Source organism: Symphalangus syndactylus, chromosome 1 (assembly GCF_028878055.3).
Source record: "Symphalangus syndactylus isolate Jambi chromosome 1, NHGRI_mSymSyn1-v2.1_pri, whole genome shotgun sequence".
Classification (NCBI taxonomy): Eukaryota; Metazoa; Chordata; class Mammalia; order Primates; family Hylobatidae; genus Symphalangus; species Symphalangus syndactylus.
The window spans coordinates 86,277,437-86,296,875 of record NC_072423.2 but is presented as its reverse complement, the minus strand read 5'-3'; the positions used below and the strand labels follow the sequence as shown (position 1 = coordinate 86,296,875).

Here is a 19,439-nt window from a genome sequence, read left to right as displayed (position 1 = left end):
TCAATAAAGACATTTGGGCACACTGTACCCTCACCCCTCTATGTTTTGTCCCTTTGCACATTCCCCTTGTCTTAGGCATTTTTCTTCCTTTCTACCTCCAGTTGGCCTCAGTGGGAGCTGGTTCATTTCAATTCACCCCAGTTTGTCACTGGCGGCTTTGGATTCAGCCATTCTCACCCAGAGCTGGACATCACAGAGCATCTACTGAGGGGCAATAACTGAAGCCACGGCCCAGGTCCTAACATACACAGGGGAAAGAACTGCTGTCCAGAATTATACCATGGATTGGCATTCTCTGTAAATATTTAATCTTGAGATAATTAGGCCAGGCACGGTAGCTCACACCTGTAATCTCAGCACTTTGGGAAGCCGAGGCGGACGGATCACCTGATGTCAGGAGTTTGAGACCAGCCTGGCCAACATGGTGAAACACTATCTCTACTAAAAATATAAAAATTAGCTGGGCATGGTGATGAGTGCCTGTAATCCCAGCTACTTGGGAGGCTGAGGCTGGAGAATCACTTGAACCCAGGAGGCAGAAGTTGCAGTGAGCCAAGATGGTGCCACTGCACTCCAGCCTGGGCAACAGAGGGAAACTCTGTCTCAAAAAAAAAAAAAAAAAAAAATCTTGAGATAATTTAATTTTTAGTATCATCCCTGAAAACAGCTGATTCCAGTCAGGAACTAGGCTAAATAGGCCGGGCGCGGTGGCTCACGCCTGTAATCCCAGCACTTTGGGAGGCCGAGGCGGGTGGATCACGAGGTCAGGAGATCGAGACCACGGTGAAACCCCGTCTCTACTAAAAATACAAAAAATTAGCCAGGCGCTGTGGCGGGCGCCTGTAGTCCCAGCTACTCCGGAGGCTGAGGCAGGCGAATGGCGTGAACCCGGGAGGCGGAGCTTGCAGTGAGCCGAGATCGCACCACTGCACTCCAGCCTGGGCCACAGAGCGAGACTCTGTCTCAAAAAAAAAAAAAAAAAAAAGGAACTAGGCTAAATAAATTGTCTCTGGTCTGGGCTCGGTGGCTCACGCCTGTAATGCCAGCACTTTGGGAGGCCAAGGTGGGAGGATCGAGTGAGCCCAGGAGTTTGAGACCAGCCCAGGCAACGTAGGGAGACCGTCTCTTTTTTTTTTTTTTTTTTGAGACGGAGTCTTGCTCTGTCACCCAGGCTGGAGTGCAGTGGCATGATCTCAGCTCATTCCAACCTCTGCCTCCTGGGTTCAAGCCATTCTCCTGGCTCAGCCGCCCCAGTAGCCGCCCCAATGTGTGCCACCATGCCCAGCTAATTTTTTTATTTTTAGTTGAGACAGGGTTTCATCATGTTGGCCAGGCTGGTCTCAAACCCCTGACCTCGTGATCCACCCGCCTCGGCCTCCCAAAGTGCTGGGATTACAGGCATGAGCCACCGCGCCCGGCCGACCCTGTCTCTATTTTAAAAAAGAAAAAAAAGAACAAAAACAGCGAAAGAATGAAAGAAAGAATGAATGAAAGGAAGAACACACAAAAGAAAGAAGAAAAAAAGAAGGAAGGAAGGAAGGAAGGAAGGAAGGAAGGAAGGGAGGGAGGGAGGGAGGGAGGGAGAGGGCAGAGGAGGGGAGGGGAGGGAGGGAAAAGAAAAAAGGAAAGAAAACGAACAAGAGAAAGAAAGAAGGAAGGAAGGGAGGGAGGGACGGAGGGAGGCAGGCAGGGGGAAGGAAGGGGAAGGGAGGGAGGGAAAAGAAAAGAAAGCAAACAAGAGAAAGAAGGAAGGGAGGAAGGGAGTGAAGGAGGAAGAGAGGGAGGGAAGGAGGGAAGGGAAAAGAAAAGAAAGAGAAGAGAACAAGAGAAAGAAAGGAGGAAGGAAGGGAGAGAGAGAGGGAAGGGGAAAAAGAAAGAGAAGAAGAAGAAAAAGAAAATCAGTCCAAGTGCGGTAGCTCATGCCTGTAATCTCAGCACTTTGGGAGGCCGAGGTGGGTGGATCACCTGAGGTCAGGGGTTCGAGACCAGCCTGGCCAACATGGTGCAACCCTGTCTCTACTAAAAATACAAAACTTAGCTGGGCATGGTGGCGCATGCCTGTAATCCCAGCTACTCAGGAGGCTGAGGCAGGAGAATTGCTTGAACCTGGAGGTTGAGGTTGCAGTGAGCCAAGATCACGCCTTGCACTCCAGCGTGGACAAAAAGAGCGGAACTCTGTTTCCAAAAAAATAAAATAAAATAAAATAAATAAAAGAAAAACAAATCAGCCAGGCATGGTGGCACTCGCCTATAGCCCCAGCTACTTGGGAGGCTGAGGTGGAAGGATTGCTGGAGCTCCAGAGGTCGAGGCTGCAGTGAGCTGGGATCGCGTCACATCCTGGGCAACATTAATTACCTTTTTTTTTTTTTTTCTTAGACTGAGTCTTGCTCTGTCACCCAGGCTGGAGTGCAGTGGCGTCATCTCGGCTCACTGCAACCTCTGCCTCCCGGGTTCAAACGAGTCTCCTGCCTCAGCCTCCCGAGCAGCTGGGATAACAGGCACGCGCCACCAGGCCCAGCTAATTTTTTGTATTTTTGTAGAGACGGGGTTTCACCATGTTGGCCAGGCTGGTCTCTAACTCCTGACCTTGTGATCCGCCCCCCGCAGCCTCCCAATGTCCTGGGATTACAGGCGTGAAGCACCGCGCCCGGCCTAATTAACATTTTTTTTTAAATCGTCTCTGTGAGGATAATGGAGACCGTTCGCGGGGGCGGGGAGGGGGGAATTTCTGCAAAACCCCTGGGTCATTAGTTCTCCAAGATTTGGGTCTGGAGTGGAATCAGTGAATTAACTGAATTCAGAAACTGCCCAAGGACCTTATTCCAGAACATCTCCGGGCTTAGGAGATTTCTAAATTAGCGATATGGGGGACCTGGTGTTACCAGAGCCATCCAGAGACTTCCTCCACGAAGCCTGGAGCGCTCCAGGCAGAGCCAAGGGCATCTACTGCCTCTTCAAGGGGAAGACGGACATGACCCTTAACCGCCTTGGCGCCTGCTCTACTACAGCATCCCTACCCTCTTTTTCGGTGTGTTTTCATCGAGTGCTGAGGGAGACGACGGCTTTCACAAGTTTCACAAGAATTCCTCCCTGGCAGGCCCATCCCCTGCCTCTTGCAGCCCAGCCATCTTCCCTTAGCCCTCAAGTCCCTCGAGACTTAGCCTCCCGCCCAAAGCGCTCCTCCTGCTCTGATTGGTTCTTCCTGGAGCCTTCGGCCAATGGGGATGACGTATGCCGGTGGACGTAGGCCCGAGGGCTCGGGAGGAGGAGGGGCGTAGGGCTCTGCGACGCGCAGTGCTCTCGGACGGTGGCACGAGGTGTGTGGCACTGGCCGCGTGGCCTCACAACCCTCGCTATCACTACCACCCAGTGCATATGGGTGCTGAGGCCCGCAGGGATACAAGGGCGCCAGGGGCTGCCTGCAAAGTCTGTGCTGACGGAGGTGGCCGTGACGGGAAGTCCTGAATTTGGGCCGGCCGGATCCCCACGCTCCATTCCCAGAAACCCTTGCGCCTAGAAGTCTTTCTTCAAAGGAGTTGGGCCAGGACGCCCAAGCGTGCGGGGCACCCCGCTTTGCAGGGCTCTCCCTGAAGCCCTGCTTTCTCCGCCCACACCTATTCCCTTGCTTCTGGACAGAGAGGTGAAGCACTCAGCCCTTGGCCCACCTGTGCTTCTTTGCTCAGCCTCCCGACTCAACGCTGGACATTGAGAGGAAGCAAGGCAGGCTGGACAGAGGACAAGCACAGAGAAGGCAACAGGAGCAAAGTCTACCAACAAGCTATTTCAGGTTGGGTCTGGGGGCAAGGCCAGGCGCTTGTGGATTGAGAAGCTTCCCCAGGGCCCTTGCAACAGCTGCCATCCTCCATCCACATCTCTCTTACTAGGATGGGAATTGTTTTGTTTTTGTTTTTGTTTTGAGACGGAGTCTCGCTCTGTCGCCCAGGCTGGAGTGCAGTGGCTCTGTCTGCAACCTCTGCCTCCCAGGTTCAAGCGATTCTCCCACCTCAGCCTCCCGAGTAGCTGAGATTACAGGCGCCTGCCACCACGCCCGGCTAATTTTCGTATTTTTGTAGAGACGGGGAGTCACCATGTTGGCCAGGTTGGTCTCAAACTCCTAACCTCAGGTGATCCACCTGCCTCGGCCTCCCAAAATGCTGCGATTACAGGCGTGAGCCACCCCGCCCGGCCAAGCCTGCCTTCTCTTAATTTACCTTTTCACTCTTCTTTCCTGATAGTTTTGACGTGAACTGTTCGGACCCTCAGTGCTACCTGATAGAAAACTGCATTCCAGGAAAGGAACACAGCTGTGCAGTGAGTGGGGGGGTTTCGGAGCTAAAAAGCTGTACATAAGCCTGAAGTCAGAATACTCAGTTTGTTTTGGGAGGGGTAAAATGCTTAACTCTTCTTGCCCCATTGTTAGCCTGGTAATTAACTATACAAACGTAAAGGCCAAATTCTTTGCCTACCACCAGGGTCAGTCAGGCTCGCTTTGGTCAAGTACACCCAGCCAAGGGTGGCAACGTCCTTGGTTCTGTGAGAGACCTTCCCGCAGAGTCAGAGGCTTCTCTTCTTTATTGTGCACCCTCTGCTGGTTAGTGTGATACAGTGAGCTCAGAGAAAAGAAGGCGCATACGATTTACTAGATAATTCTGTACCCAGTAATGTTTCCTTAAAAGTGTTAAATTGAAGATTATACCTATGGAGCTGGGATGTGGTGCTCAGAAAGAATATAAGTAGTCAGCATTGTAGCAGTTGAGTCTCAGCGGTAATGGAAATGAGGAAGGTTGAAGGATAATAATAGTTACCATTTGGGGCATGGTAGTTATTTTGTGCCAGGCACTCACTGTGCTAAGCAACTTTACCTTCACTGACTCATTTAATCTTTAAAACAACCCTACAAGGTAAGTACTATTATTCCATTTCATGGATAGGAAAGTGAGACTCAGAAGTTAGGTCAGCTGTGTGAGATTATACAGCCAGGCTAATAAATAGAGCCAAGACCCAAACCTAGGCTTGTATCTGAGCTCCCACATGTAACCACTATGATAATTTTCTTTCTTGAGATATCCTTGGCACAATTTCTGGGCTGATGTTTCCTCAGCTCATACTATTATCTCTCACTTTCAAAATTCCCCTGCCATTTCAAAGACAAAAAACAAATTAGATATAACCATGCCTCTGAAATGTATTATCTCACCTACAGGAGTCTGATCTGTGAAAACCTAGAAGGTTTGTTAAGACTCTTGCCAACATGTGCTCTCCTGCCAGTCCCAAAATCCTATACAGGAACCCCCGGTTCCTCAGGTTAGCTTTTCTGCAGCTTCATCACCAGCAGCAGAGTGATGTGTTCTGTGATGTCCTTCTGCAGGCAGAAGGTAAGAGAGTGGTGGGAATTCAACTGAAAACTCACCATAGAATAAGATAAAATGAGTTCAGGGCCAGAGGGTAAAGGACAAAATCAGCAAAATGTTATTGCCTATGACCACTGTAAACTATTTGGTAAAGGGCTGTTTGTTTCTAGGACAATTACTATTGTTTTCAAGAGTGAAATTGTGACTTTGCTTCTTTCTCTTAAATAATGAATCTAATTGTAAAGTTTTATAAGCAGATACATTCTGTGTAACATGGATAATATTCCAATGGGATGGTTGTGAAGATTAAGACTTAATGTGGGTAAACACTTAGAATAGTGCTTTTAATATACTAATCACAATATGTGTTAGATGATACTATTATGTTTTCCTTTTTTTGAGAGTCTCACTCTCTTGCCCAGGCAGGAGTGTGGTGGCAGAATCACAGCTCCCTGCAACCTCCACCTCCTGGGTTCATGTGATTCTCATGCCTTAGCCTTCTCAAGTAGCTGAGATTACAGGCATGCGCCACTACGCCCAGCTAATTTTTGTATTTTTAGTAGAGATGAGGTTTTGCCATGATGGCCAAGGCTGGTCTCAAACTCCTGGCCTCAAGTGATCCACCCGCCTTGGCTTGCCAAAGTGCTGGGATTATAGGCATGAGCCACCACGTCCGACCCTTTTCCCATTTTCTTTTTTTTTTTTTTGTTTGTTTGTTTTTGAGACAGAGTCTCACTCTGTCACCCAGGCTGGAGTGCAGTGGCACAGTCTCGGCTCACTGCAACCTCCACCTCCCGTGTTCAAGCGATTCTGCCGCCTCAGCCTCCCGAGTAGCTGGGACTACAGGTGCGTGCCACCACACCCAGCTAATTTTTTGTATTTTTAGTAGAGATGGGGTTTCACTATGTTGGCCAGGCTGGTCTCGAACTCCTGACCTCATGATTCGCCTGCCTCAGCCTCCCAAAGTGCTGGGATTACAGGCGTGAGCCACGTCGCCTGGCCTGCTTAATTTCTTTAATCTTCAAATTGATGACTTTTGTTGTTTGTTGCTAGAACTAAAAATGTATAGATTATTTCCACCCCTTCACTTCACACTGGAAATGTTAATTCAGCATAAAGTAGACCCTGATATATAATGTACAAGGCCCAAGATTAGGAGTCAGAGTTACTAAGTAGATCCTAATATATAATGTACAAGGCCCAAGAAATGGGCAGGTAACTTCATCTCTCTGTGGCTCAATTTCTTCATTTATAAAAAAGAATTATGATAACCAATACTGTATACCACTCTACAGTTTGTGGAGTATATATAGTATAGTGTCTCATTTGATTTTTTTTTTTTTTTTGAGACTCTTGCGCTGTCGCCCAGGCTGGAGTGCAGTTGTGTGGTCTCAGCTCACTGCAGTCTCCACCTTCTTCTGGGTTCAAGCGATTCTCCTGCCTCAATCTCCTGAGTAGCTGGGATTACAGGGATGTGCCACCATACCCGGCTAATTTTTGTATTTTTTAGTAGAGACCGGGTTTCACCATGTTGGCCAGGCTGGTCTTGAACTCCTGACCTCAAATGATCCACCTGCCTCGGCCTCTCAAAGTGCTGGGATTACAGGTGTGAGCCACAGCACCCGGCCATGTCTCATTTGATTCTAACAGTCTTGTAAGAGAAGCCTTAGCTACATGGTTCCAATTCTATGTATGAATGAGTTGAGGACTACATTAAGTGATTTGCCTGCTGCTTCTCTTAGTAAGTGCAGAGTTGAGATTGACTATTTAATTCCAAATAAAGAAAAAAAGTATCAGTTGCCTGTTGTATGCTAAACACTGCTAGAGTGGTCATACAAAAGTTCCTCTTCTTAAGGAAATCTTATAAGGGGAAGACATTCAAAAATCCAGTGCATTCAAGTAACTGTACAATATATTAAAAATATAATTGGGTAAGTATAGGCCGACTTAGGAGGATAAAAAAGGAACATCCTTCCCAGACTTGAGGAGACTGGGAGACAAGGGTTAGGAAACTTTTCTTGGAATAACCCCTTAGGTGAGATCTGAAAGACAAACAAGTGGGAGGAAGCAGGGAAAGATTTTTCCTGGCAGACAGCAGCATGTATACAGGTTCAGAGATGTGACCACGGGTTTGTTCGTTATTATTAGAGCAGACTATAAAAGGTGTATTGACCAGAGAGGAAAAGAGAAATTAGTAAACATGTGAGGTCTGAAGTGTCATGCAAAGGAAGTAGGTATTTCAGGACACTGGGAAACATACTGAACAGTTTTATGCAGGAGGTTATAATCTGATACCTGCTTTAGAAACAACATTCAGCCTGTTGTTCAGAAACAACATTCAGCCATTATTGGTTACTGAGCCTAGATAGGCAGCTGTTTCATAATCCAGGAGAGAGGGGATGATGGCCTGAATTAAGGCATTGACAAGATAAAAATATGAGCTATTAAAGAGAGTTTACAAAAGTTGGGGAAGTGGTTAAGGGCATAGACTCTGTAGCCAGACTTTCTGGCTCAAATTCTTTTTTTTTTTCTTTTTTCTTTTTTTTTTTTTTTTTTTTAGAGACAAGATCTCACTGTTTTGCCCAGCTTAGTCTCAAACTCCTGTGCTCAAGTGATCCTCCCGCCTCAGTCTCCCAAAGTGCTAGGATTACAGGTGTGAGCCACTGTGCCCGGCCTCGAATTCAACTCTTGTCCCTGCTACTTTGCAGTTGTAAGCATGTTACTTAACTATGCCTCAGTTTACTCATTTATAATAACAGTAGCTACTTTACAGGGTTACAGTGAAGATTAAATAAATTAATATTGGTATAACACTTAGAACAATGCCTGATGGCACATAATGACTCAACAATATTAGCTTTAAAAAAACCTGATATTTAATTAGAGGCTGGGCACAGTTGCTCATGCCTATAATCTCAGCACTTTGGGAGGCCAAGGAAGGAGGATCACTTGAGGCAAGGAGTTCAAGACCAGCCTAGGCAATGTACTGAGACCTTGTCTCTAAAAAATAAAAATAGCCAGGCACAGTTGCAATCCCAGCACTTTGGGAGGCCAAGGCAGACAGATTGCTTTAGCCCAGGAGTTTGAGACTAACCTAGGCAATATGGTAAAACCCTGTTTCTATTAAAAATACAATTAGCTGGCTGAGGTGGTATATGCCTGTAGTCCCAGCTACTCAAGAGGCTGAGGTAAGATAATCACTGGAGCCTGGGAGGTTGAGGTTGCAGTGAGCTATGATTGTGTCACTGTGCTCCAGCCTGGTTGGCAGAGCAAGACCCTGTCTCAAAAAAACAAAACAACCCTGGCTGGGCATGGTGGCTCACGTCTGTAATCCCAGCACTTTTGGAGGCCGAGGCAGGTGGATCACCTGAGGTCAGGAGTTCAAGACCAGCCTGGCCAACATGGGGAAACCCTGTTTCTACTAAAAATACAAAAATTAGCCAGGCGCGGTGGCAGGCACATGGGAGGCTGAGGCAGGAGAATCGCTTGAACCCAGGAGGCAGAGGTTGCAGTGAGCCAAGATCGCGCCATTGCACTCCATCCTGGGCCACAGAGCGAGACTCCGCCTCAAAAAAAAACAAAAAACCGTGATACTTAATTAGATATGATGGGTAAAGGAGGGAAAATTAAAAATGACTTCTGGTTTTCAAGCTCAGGCAACTGGATGAATATGATGCCTTACTTTGAAATAGAAAATCAGAGAGGTTTTTTGGGGTGGGGAATAAGTTCATTTTCTGGAAAAGCTGCATTGAAGGTGCTTGTGAGGCAGATATGTAGACATGCCAGCTGTGGTATGTTTATTCCCTCAGGAAAGAGATCTAGGCAGAGGTATGGATCTGGGAATCATCATCAAGCCTTTTGTAATTAAAGCCATGGAAGAAACGGAGTGAGATTGCCTGGGAAGTACCCATTAAATGAGGTGGCTCAGAACAGACCACTGCCTGGTAGGCAGTGGCTAGAGCACAGCAGATCGTCCGCCTCCGTAGCTCTTTCTGGTTAGACCACAAGTTGCTTCTATAAGTTTTTGAACTCTTGTGTGAGTCAATAAAATTAAATTCAGCAAGAATGATGATCCTCTATTTTGTGTCAGGCACTGAATATATCTCAGTGAGAAAGACAGATGTGGTCCCTGTCCTCACAGAGTTACAGCCTAGTGAAGGAGATGGATAATTACAATACAGATAGCTAAGTGCCATGATGGCTACAGAGTACCTCTGCCCAGGAACACCTAACTCAGACTTGTGGTGGGGTGGAGGAAGGCTTTTTTTTTTGAGACAAGGTATAACTGTGTTGCCCAGGCTAGTCTCAAAGTCCTGGACTCAAGCAATCCTCCTGCCTCAGCCTACCTAGCAGTTAGGATTTCAAGCATGTGGCACTGCACTCAGCCCTAGGAGGCTTTCTGAAGGAAGTGATGATAAAGGTAGATTTTGAGAGTAAAGAAACAAGTTAGCGGGCTGGACACAGTGGCTCACGCCTGTAATCTCGGCACTCCGGGAGGCCGAGGCGGGTGGATCACCTGAGGTCAGGAGACTGGCCTGACCAACAAGGTGAAACCCTGTCTCTACTAAAAATACAAAAATTAGCCGGGCGTGGCGGCGTGCGCCTGTAATCCCAGCTACTCGGGAGACTAAGACAGGAGAATTGCTTGAATCCGGGAGGTGGAGGTTACAGTGAGCTGAGATTGCACCACTGCACTCCAGCCTGGGCAATTGAGCGAGACTGTCTCAAAAAAAAAAAAAAAAAAAAAAAAAAAAAAGCTAGGCAAAAGGTAATGGCAGAAGGTTCCGGGCAGGCAGAATAATTTTTTTCTTTTACTTGAAGTCCCATGGAAGGAAAATAAAAGAAGGGGCAGTACATTGGGGTAGTAATGTCTATGCTTAGCCCATGAACATGCCAGTCTACCTGAGATAACAAAAGTATTTGGGTTTCCCTTCAGGTGAGGCAGTTCCAGCTCACTGCTGCATCCTGTCGGCTTGCAGCCCCTTCTTCACAGAGCGCCTGGAGCAGGAGAGGCCAGCTCAGGGTCGGAAGGTGGTGCTGGAGCTGGGTGGCCTGAAGATCAGCACACTTAGGAAGCTGGTGGACTTCTTGTATACCTCAGAAATGGAAGTATCTCAAGAAGAAGCCCAGGATGTGCTATCTGCTGCCCGTCAGCTCCGTGTGTCTGAGCTGGAATCCCTTCAGCTTGAGGGTGGAAAGTTGGTGAAGGCCCCACAGGGCCGAAGACTGAACCGAGAGTGTTTACAACCAACAAGTGCTGCACCAATCTCTGCCAGAGTGGTGACACCCAGCCACCACTCTCACACCCCACTGCCTGCTACTGAAACTCCTTGTCCTCTTGGGGCAATAAGACTGAAGTCCTTGGGGAAGGAAGAAGGGCCCCAGGAGAACAACCCACAGAATGCAGACAATTTGTCTGGCACTCTTCTGCTCAAGAGGAAGGCCAGAGCCTGCCCAACTCCACAAGAAAAAAGCTCTTCACCATCAAGCCATAGCCAAGAGCCTAGAGAGAACAAGAATGACACTGCCCTTGATCCTACAGTGCTCTCCCCACCCAGCTTGTACCCCTCTGTGGACAAACACCTGTTGCCCAGAAAGATCAGGCTCAGTCGCTCAAAGCCATCTCCTGATATATGTACATCAAAGCCTTCCAGCATTTTAAGTGGATCTAGCTCAGTGCCTGCAATCCCTGGCCGGCGTCTTTGGCGGCAGAGGAGTGTAAATAAAGAAGCACCAGAGGACAAGCCAAAAACAGGAAGAGCTAGTCCTCTACAGAGCACCCCAAGCCCATCTGGTCTGGGAAAGACAGGTGGGAGCAAGAAGCGGAGCCCTGACCTCAGGACACCTAACTCAGACTCTGCAGAGGAGGGGCAGGTTGGGAGAGTTAAACTTAGGAAGGTTGTCAATGGGACTTGCTGGGAAGTGGTACAAGAGACTCCCCTCAAAAACTCTCAAGATAGCCCCCAGATCCCAGATCCCGGAGGAGACTTCCAAGAGCCTTCAGGAACTCAGCCATTCTCCGCTAATGAGCAGGAAATGTCATCTACGAGAATAGAACTGTGTCAGGACTCCCCCGTGTGCACTAGGCTACAAGACATTTTGGTCTCCGCTAGCCACTCCCCAGACCACCTAGTGGTGAAGTCAGAGTTTGGGTCCAGTCCAGAACTGGTAGAGAAGGAACCTATGTTGGCTATTGACTGCAGAGAACCCTATGCATTTGACACAGCTCTGCTGGAGCAGCCCTGTGAGGCTGAGGAGTACCGAATCACAAGTGCTGCTGCCACCAGTGAGCTGGAGGAGATCCTGGACTTCATGCTCTGTGGCTCAGACATTGAACCACCTATAGGGTCTCTGGAGAGTCCAGGGGCTGAGGGTTGCAGAACCTCTACCTACCATCTGACAGAAGCAGGAAAGAACTGGATTGAAGGGGAAGAATGGTGTCTACCAGACATGGAACTCTGGCCCAGGGAGCTCACAGAATTGGAAAAGGAACCTGCTGGTGAGAACAGAGAGCCAACTGAGCTCCTTAGCCCCCTTGTCATGCCCTCTGAGGTGAGTGGAGAAGTGCTTTCAGTAGGAGGCCGTTGGACACCAGACCTTGAAATTACCAGCTCCCAGCCACTGGATGGTCAGGAAGACAAACTTCTCCATGTCAGCTCCCTTGATACTCCCCAGAGGTCTTATGGGGACCTTTCATCTCCCTGCTCAAACTGGGTGGAGACTGGGCTGGAAGTCTCCTTGACTACAGATGAGTTATTATACCCTTCTCCCAAGGCAGGCAAGGAGGTATCTGGTCACTCTGAACTACTAGGCTCAATTCCTGCCAGCTCTGAAGAGGAAGAGATTGATGTGGTGGACTGGACAGCAGAGGGGAGGCTGGTACCCACTAGTGTTCCCTCCGTGTGGCCTGACCCTTCTTCAGAGTCAGAAACAGAGGTAGATATACTAACATAGTGGAGGGGGGAGGGCAGGTTAGGGGCCCTGGGAGGATGGGAAGTGTTAGCTAACAAAAGGCTTACTGGCAGAGAAGCTGGCACGTGCCCTAGGCACAAGAGGCAGGTGTACTCTGGCTCTTTGTAGGTCCCTTCCTCCCTTCCCTAAGCCTCAGAAGCCAAGGGTACCACAGATAGAAAATTATGAACTTGTACATCTTTGTAATCTATTTTCCAGTTAGTGACAACTGAAACAAACTGTGCTCCCCAATTCTAGTGGGTCATAGGTAACAGCCAAGGCCAGGTCTCTCAGGTCATAAGGTATCCAGTCTCTGGTAATTTAGGAAAAGCTGAGAAAGAACACCCTCTGTGGTGGGGTATTGTTTAAGAAAATGTTCCAGAGGAAGGTGTGAAGCAGTGTTGGGTGGAATACTAAGTGGGTGGGAGTGATGGATGCTGTCCAGCACCTAAAGTGGGGCTTATTCACTGCCAGTATTAGGAAGTCTAGCTAAAACCTCTGCAGGGGCCAAGAAGATGTACTTCCATCATTACTTCCAAAAAGTAAGTTGAAAAAGATACAGTTGCTTTTTTAAAAAATAAATTATTTACTTTGCTCCCATAATTTTTACAAATATTTCTCATGTTTTACCAGAGACCCTAAAAGTTCCAGGTCAGGCCAGGTGCGGTGGCTCATCATGCCTGTAACGCCAGCACTTTGGGAGGTCAAGGCAGGCGTATCACTTGAGGTCAGGAGTTTGAGACCAGCCTGGCCAACATGGTGAAACCCCGCCTTTACGAAAAATAAAAAATAAATTAGCCAGGCGTGGTGGTGTGCACCTGTGATCCCAGCTACTCAGGAGACTGAGGCAGGAGAATCGCTTGAACCTGGGAGACAAAGGTTGCAGTGAGTGAGATAGCACCACTATACTCCAGCGTGGGTGACAAAGTGAGACTCTGGCTCTTAAAAATTTTTTTTGTTAAAGTTCCAGGTCACATGGCTATCTTGGGCTATGAAAAATAAGGACTCCCAACTCCACAAGGCTGGCTTTGTCCATCCCTTAAGATTAAGTTTTACTCTATTACTCAAATACTTTATTTCAAATTTTATTAAACCAAATCCAGTAACTTTTACAATGCCTTACTAGAGGGTTGCCTCATAACTGAACCTTCATTTCTGGTGGGGAAGAAACCATGGCTTCAGGCACATGACTGAAGTTTGGGCATGTTCCATCATTAATGTTCCAACATCACCAGGGACACAAAGCTGCAAAAATGAGAAGGGAAATAAGGTTAGAGAAAGGATCCAGGCAATCATAAGGACTGAGGAAGACATGTTCCCCAACCCTGGAACTCACAAACCCTGAAGCTCAAGGATTGCATCCTTCCTCCAAATCTCACTCAACATAATAAGTGCAGAACATGCCAAAGCACTGTATGAAACACTAGGGACACAGACAAGGTCAAAATCCTTGTAACCACATGTGACGGTATTGTAGTGTAGTGTTAACACAGGGGACAGTAACAGAACACCCAAGAACCAAACAGAAGAGTGTAGGGATAAGCATAAATGACGTAACATGAAATAAACTTCTAAATGGAAAACTTGTCCATACCCCCAGGGCAACAGTCAACTACAGTCTTCCAAAGGACATAAATTGCACTTAGGGCACACTAGACAGAAAACAATACTGGGTTTTTTTTTTTTGTTTTTTTTTTTGAGATACCCAAATTTTATTTGTATAATTATGCTTCTTTGTTCAATTGACATACTTTCTATAAGCGATATGTAGTCAAAGTTTTATTTATTTATTTTTTATTATTATACTTTAGGTTTTAGGGTACATGTGCACAATGTGCAGGTTTGTTACATATGTATCCATGTGCCATGTTGATTTCCTGCACCCATTAACTCGTCATTTAGCATTAGTTATATCTAATACTGTCCCTCCCCCCTCCCCGTTTTTTTTTTTTTTTTTTTTTTTTTTTTCCAAATAGACGGGGTCTCCCTATGTTGGTCATCCACTCCTGCCTCGACCTCCTAGAGTGCTGGGATTGGAGGCGTGAGCTACCCACGCCAGGTGGGTACTTGTAGCCACACCAAGATCAATGCCTTCTCTTCCTCAACAGCGGTCGCGCCCCCCCACTTCCCATTTCAGACCTCAGCATGAGGACTTCTACCCAAATCTCCCTACGACAGGTACTTCTTCAACTCTTCCACCACCTCTTGAGGCTCAGGGAATTTGAGTTTGCGTGGGGGCCCCTTCTTAATCCCAGTCCAGAGCTCCGCACCTGAAAGGACAGAATGAAGCGAAGTTACAATACTTAGGAACCCACGAGCGCGTCTCTGAAGTCACGAGACTGCCGCGGTTTCTAAGAATAGTGCTTCCTCTCTTCGGAACCCACGTCCCTTTCCCCCACACCCAGGTCCCCACTCACTGCTGCCGTCCGGGCGCAGCAGCGTCACCTCGAAGCTGCCCCTCCGGGGCTTCGTCGGGTTCACCTTTACTGGAAGCTCTGGGGCCTCCAGGCGCAGCGCCTGGCTCAGGGCCGCGGCGTTGCGCCCATAGACGCGTCAGCTCGTGCTAGGGAGAGACGGAGAGGTTAGAAACCGGAGCCCCTGGCCCCGCGGCGCCACTGTTCCCTCTACCCCGTTACTCTCCAGGCCCCTCACCAATGCTCGATAACAACGGTCGCCTCCTCCATTCCCTCCCCGCTGTTCGCCAGCTTCTCTCGCTTCTCGGCTACAGCGACCACCGCGGCCTCAGCCTTCCGCTTCCTCCCGCGCGGAGCCATGGCGCCTAGAGCCCGGCCGAGAATGCAGCGGGACTGGTGGGTGGAGGGCGGAGACGCGACCACTGAGCGGGAACTGGGCAGCGAAGAGCGCAGCCCGGAAGCTCCGCTCCTACAGCGGAAACCTCTCTCCAAGCAACAGAAAGCGTGGCCCGCGGCACCCACGTGGCCTAGAGGCGGACCTTGGGGCACAACCACTTTGCAAGCAGGGAGCGGGGAGGTGTGGGAAGCGCCTGACGGAACCACCCATCACTTCGGGTCGACGGGACAGGGGACGCTGGGATGGTGAACACAGCAGGAAGGGGCGGAGACTAGGTTCGACTGCTAGCCTCGCTTCGCGCAGTCTTTTCTGTACCTTTGCGTCGCGCTAAATGTTGTGTGCCACCATCCGCCGCCAAACGCTACTCCCTGGCAACCGCGGGCCAATCCCAAACTAAACCCACCACCTAACAACATGTGGCCCCTATTCCAGACTTAGGGAAACTAGCCTTCTCCAACTCTTGCCAGTCCTGGGGATCAATGCCCGGCATTTGGTGAAACCAAATAGGATGGCCTTTGCCGTTAAGATGGGCAATTCCTCTGCAGTTGCCAGGCATTTCTAATACAGAAACACACAAAGGCGCAATCAAAAGGAAATCCCAATCTTTTTATTATGGAAAGCCATCAACTGGGTGTGGGGAGTAGGTCAGAGGGTTAGTGAAAGTCCAGAGAATTTCTCCTCCAAGTCCTACCACACAAAGGAAAGTCAAGCCTCTATTCACCCCTTCTCAATCCCCACAAAATAGGGGGTTGTTCAATATTGTCTTCAATGATAAAAACTTTGTGGTTAAAGGTTTCTCCTTAGGACTAGTGACAAAGTTAGGCTTATAATTTTAATGAAGACCATAAACCAAGCCAGAAGGGCTTAAGGAACCAAAAGTCCTTGGGGGAAAATTCTTAGCGTTCTATACCCCAGCATCTTACCTTAGGGTTAAATCTAGGTCTAACCAGGCTGTGCAGGTCGACTAAGAAGGAATAATGAAACCACAGTTTCATGGAGAAGCCATGGAGATGTCTGAATAGCTGATAAGCAGTTAACACACTGACTCAAGCTCGGAGGGAAACCATTTCCCCCTCCATCGTAGGATCTCTTTCTTGCTCCAGTGAAACAGTTGGCCACAGCATGGCAGGCCTTTCTGTAGGGTGCCGGACAATTCCCTAGATGCCTCTTTAAAATCAGAAGCTGCACCCTGCCCCACCCAGTCACAGCCAAAGGGAAAACATAAATAAAAGGCTGTAGCCTCAGGCTTGTGGTTATGGAAGGAGCCTGGAATTGACAGGAGAGGAAGCAGTGCCAAAGTGAGGATCTTATTTATCCTTCTTGCTTTCCCCATCTGACATTGTGGTGGGGGTTGAAGCCACAGGCTGCTCCTCAGGGATATTGTCTCCAGCCTTTGATAGCTTCTTGGCCCGCTGGTATAGCTCATTTAAGTTAAATTCTCGGATCACATTCTCCTGCACAAAAGAGATGCACACATCAGGATCTGGGTTGGAAGGGAGAGTAAAGAGCCTGGGAAGTAAGAGGTATTTTACACAAAGTCTGGGAAAGGAAGGAGTAAGCAAAGGACAAAAATCTTCCCTAACCTTCCTCTTTTTTAGGTACCCAGAAAAGTCAACTAATAGTTAAATACCTATTATGTGCCAATCACCGTGCCAAGAATTATACCTAAATTATTTAATGTAATCTGCAAAACAACCCTGTAAGCCAGGGGTTATTACCTCCAATTAACTGACAGGGAACCTAATACCTACAGACAATATGTGCAGCGGCCTTCGAGACAGAATCTTTTTTTTTTCTGATGGAGTCTCTTGTTGCCCAGACTGGAGCGCAATGATGCAATCTCGGCTCACTGCAACCTCCACCTCCCGGGTTCAAGCGATTCTCCTGCCTCAGCCTCCCAAGTAACTGGCATTATAGGTATGCGCCACCACACTCGGCTAATTTTGTATTTTTAGTAGACACGGGGTTTCTCCATGTTGGTCAGGCTGGTCTCGAACTCCTGACCTCAGGTGATCTGCCAGCCTCGGCCTCCCAAAGTGCTGGGATTACAGGCGTGAGCCACTGTGCCTGGCCTGAGACCAAATCTTAACTAATGATTGTTCCCCAGTACTAGCAGGTCTGGCACATAATATATATTTGCTAAATGAATTAATACATGAGGTCTAGTAACTAGTCCACACCCTCAAAGCTAATGGGCAAGTGGCAGAGCTGTGAATCAAACCCGGGTAGGGCTTGAAAGCCCACCTACTCTTCTACGCCCTTCATGCAACTGCCTTTCCTTTCAGGTACCTCAGAGAAGGTCCATGAGACAGCCCGTCCTTTCTTGTCAATCTGTGGCCGCCGCATTACCTCCTTGCCACCTTGGAACAGGATCAGGGTAGGGAGTTGCTTGGTGAGGGGTGATGTGCTCACTTTGTACCTGCAGGGCCCAGAGAGTTCTCTAAATGTTCCTGTATGTATCACTCAAAGTGATTCCCTGCGCAGACCCTCTGCCCAGGTCTTTACATACCGCGTACTAACATCAGTATAGCGTCCAACATCCACCTTCCCAAAATTTAGCCCTGTACAGTTGTACCTGAAAAGAATATATTATTTAATATACTGAAAAAAAAAGGGATCAAGGAAAGTGGAAGTATAGATATTTAAGAGGGGAGAGGGAGATGCCTTTGGTTGCCATGTGTGAAAATCAAGGCCAAAAGAAAGAAAAAAAAAGCCAAAAACAGTGAGAGGGAAGGCACAGCATCTCCATTTCCACCATCCCTCCCTTTGCAATACTCACTTAAGGGAGAGGTCAGCATAGATAGGGGCAAATGATTGGCAGTCATTAGACCAATTGGCAAAGAACTCCACAATCCAAGTGACCCTCTTGTCCCGTTCTAGTTCCTCCTGCCAAATACAGGGAAGAAAAGTGAGCTGGATCCACATAGCCTCCTGGGAAGGTTCAGACTTTAGCATCTAATTCCTCATCCTGGCGTTCCCTCTCCCCCGGCTCTCATAATGAACCACAGTGCCCTTGACATCCATTTTGAAGCACTGTTGTTCCTCCTAGTGAATGCAGAGCACAACTACAAAATCACCCACAAGGGACCCAAGAAACAGAAAGGGGAAAGAGCACTCACATCAATGGTTTTATCACTGAAGTACTTGATATACTCAGGGCCCATATATAGAGGGGGTTTGCACGTCATCAGGAACACTGAACACAGAAAGAAGATGTCGAAGGAAACATAAAAAGCCTTACACAGGGTATTTACTTCCAAACCAACCCAAGCATTTCAGCCCCCAAAGAATATACACTTGTGGATATATGTAGACCACCAACACATTCTACCTCTACAAATACAGTCTCTGTAAACTGTTATCATCTGAGCTACATACCCCCAAAGAATATACACTTGTGGATATATGTAGACCGCCAACACATTCTACCTCTACAAATACAGTCTCTGTAAACTGTTATCATCTGAGCTACATATATAATTAATTAGGTATGAGATATGGAAGAAGGGTATGGAGAAACATGTTTGGGATTGCAACTGTTGGGACTGTGGTTTCCACAATCAAGTCTATCAACACAGTCTTACAAAAAAAGAAAAAAAAAAAGAAAGGCAGTTTCCTCACCTATGCAGAGTGTGATGTAAAGTAGGCCCATGCGAATATCCAAGCGGAAGAAAAGAATTGCGTTGGCCACTTTACTAAACATGAAAATGTTGCCTATATGTTGCTCCACAGTGACTGAAACACAGAGATGTCACAGGTCAGGCTGGGCTGTGCACTCCTATATCCCATTCTTTGTCCCTCTTCATGGGGCACTTTGAGATAGGAGACAGGGAGGGGATAGAAGTCCAAGTTCAAATTCAGCCTTGGAATTAAACGTAGGACAAATTTACCAAATGATTGCCACTCTCTTAAAATGAAGGAAAGCACCTCCAAAGGGCATTAGATCTAACCTTGAGACTGAGAAGTGGGCTAAACTTACTGGATCTGCGGTTCTTCATCATCACAATGGCACTTAGAAACATCAGGATCTCCACTTCTCTCTGGAAGAGAATCGAAGTATTATAACAGGAATGCAGTGACTAGAGCTAATTTAGGTGGAAAAGGGAACTAAATATGTAATAAAAACCAATAGCGATCCAAACTGGGAATGGGAACAATAAAGAACTGCAGTTAGGTAAGGTGTACGGGGATAAACATCAGTCAGAAGACCTGGATTCAGGTTCTACTCCTGCCACAAACTTGCTGGTGCTTTTCTTTTTTCTTTTTGAGACGCAGTTTCACTCTTGTTGCCCAGGCTAGAGTGCAATGGCGTGATCTCGGCTCAC

The 19,439-nt window shown here is 47.8% G+C and overlaps 4 protein-coding genes across 22 annotated transcripts in view; 1 reads left to right on the top strand and 3 right to left on the bottom strand.

Moving 5' to 3' along the window:
• Positions 1 to 3,083, bottom strand: part of CTNND1 (catenin delta 1) — a 75,836-nt gene extending 72,753 nt beyond the window's left edge. For all 14 annotated transcript variants that reach the window (XM_055272547.2, XM_063623830.1, XM_063623765.1 and 11 more), the window contains exon 1: positions 3,019 to 3,083. In XM_055272547.2, coding sequence (XP_055128522.1) covers positions 3,019 to 3,041 — 23 coding nt within the window. In that variant the 5' untranslated portion in view covers positions 3,042 to 3,083. The remainder of the gene's footprint in view (positions 1 to 3,018) is intronic.
• On the top strand, positions 131 to 12,956 carry BTBD18 (BTB domain containing 18). Of its 3 annotated transcripts, XM_055289113.2 has the most exons (5): positions 131 to 235; positions 3,638 to 3,788; positions 4,237 to 4,312; positions 5,205 to 5,376; positions 10,289 to 12,956. In XM_055289113.2, exons 4-5 carry the CDS (start codon positions 5,253 to 5,255, stop codon positions 12,304 to 12,306), a joined length of 2,142 nt encoding a protein of 713 aa, XP_055145088.2. In that variant the 5' UTR covers positions 131 to 235; positions 3,638 to 3,788; positions 4,237 to 4,312; positions 5,205 to 5,252; the 3' UTR covers positions 12,307 to 12,956. The 3 variants fall into 3 exon arrangements, with proteins under 3 accessions (XP_055145088.2, XP_055143655.2, XP_055144238.2); XM_055287680.2 differs by lacking the exon at positions 131 to 235 and having other exon boundaries at positions 3,422 to 3,788; XM_055288263.2 differs by lacking the exons at positions 131 to 235; positions 3,638 to 3,788; positions 4,237 to 4,312 and having other exon boundaries at positions 4,872 to 5,376.
• Positions 12,957 to 13,372: 416 nt separating this feature from the next.
• On the bottom strand, positions 13,373 to 15,567 carry SELENOH (selenoprotein H). Its single transcript, XM_055247475.2, has 4 exons — positions 14,956 to 15,567; positions 14,721 to 14,866; positions 14,443 to 14,573; positions 13,373 to 13,548 (listed from the first exon to the last, which is right to left on the bottom strand). The coding sequence occupies exons 1-3, from the start codon at positions 15,075 to 15,077 to the stop codon at positions 14,473 to 14,475; spliced, it is 369 nt and encodes a 122-aa protein (XP_055103450.1). The 5' UTR covers positions 15,078 to 15,567; the 3' UTR covers positions 13,373 to 13,548; positions 14,443 to 14,472.
• Positions 15,568 to 15,699: 132 nt separating this feature from the next.
• Positions 15,700 to 19,439, bottom strand: part of TMX2 (thioredoxin related transmembrane protein 2) — a 29,573-nt gene continuing 25,833 nt past the window's right edge. For 2 of the 4 annotated variants that reach the window (XM_055237056.2, XM_055237846.2), the window contains 6 exons: positions 19,094 to 19,154; positions 18,234 to 18,310; positions 17,894 to 18,000; positions 17,624 to 17,689; positions 17,404 to 17,533; positions 15,700 to 16,568 (listed from right to left, as the gene is read on the bottom strand). In XM_055237056.2, coding sequence (XP_055093031.1) covers positions 16,422 to 16,568; positions 17,404 to 17,533; positions 17,624 to 17,689; positions 17,894 to 18,000; positions 18,234 to 18,310; positions 19,094 to 19,154 — 588 coding nt within the window. In that variant the 3' untranslated portion in view covers positions 15,700 to 16,421. Of the gene's footprint in view, positions 16,569 to 17,403; positions 17,555 to 17,623; positions 17,690 to 17,893; positions 18,001 to 18,233; positions 18,311 to 18,735; positions 18,850 to 19,093; positions 19,155 to 19,439 lie in introns of all 4 variants that reach the window. The other 2 variants (XM_055236230.2, XM_055235443.2) reach the window with 2 other exon arrangements.

Bases quoted from the DNA above. Each gene is read 5' to 3' on its own strand.
- BTBD18 (XM_055289113.2), top strand. From the start codon at position 5,253: ATGTGCTCTCCTGCCAGTCCCAAAATCCTATACAGGAACCCCCGGTTC. The intron at 5,377-10,288 runs GTAAGAGAGTGG...GTTTCCCTTCAG, and splicing joins TGTCCTTCTGCAGGCAGAAG to GTGAGGCAGTTCCAGCTCAC.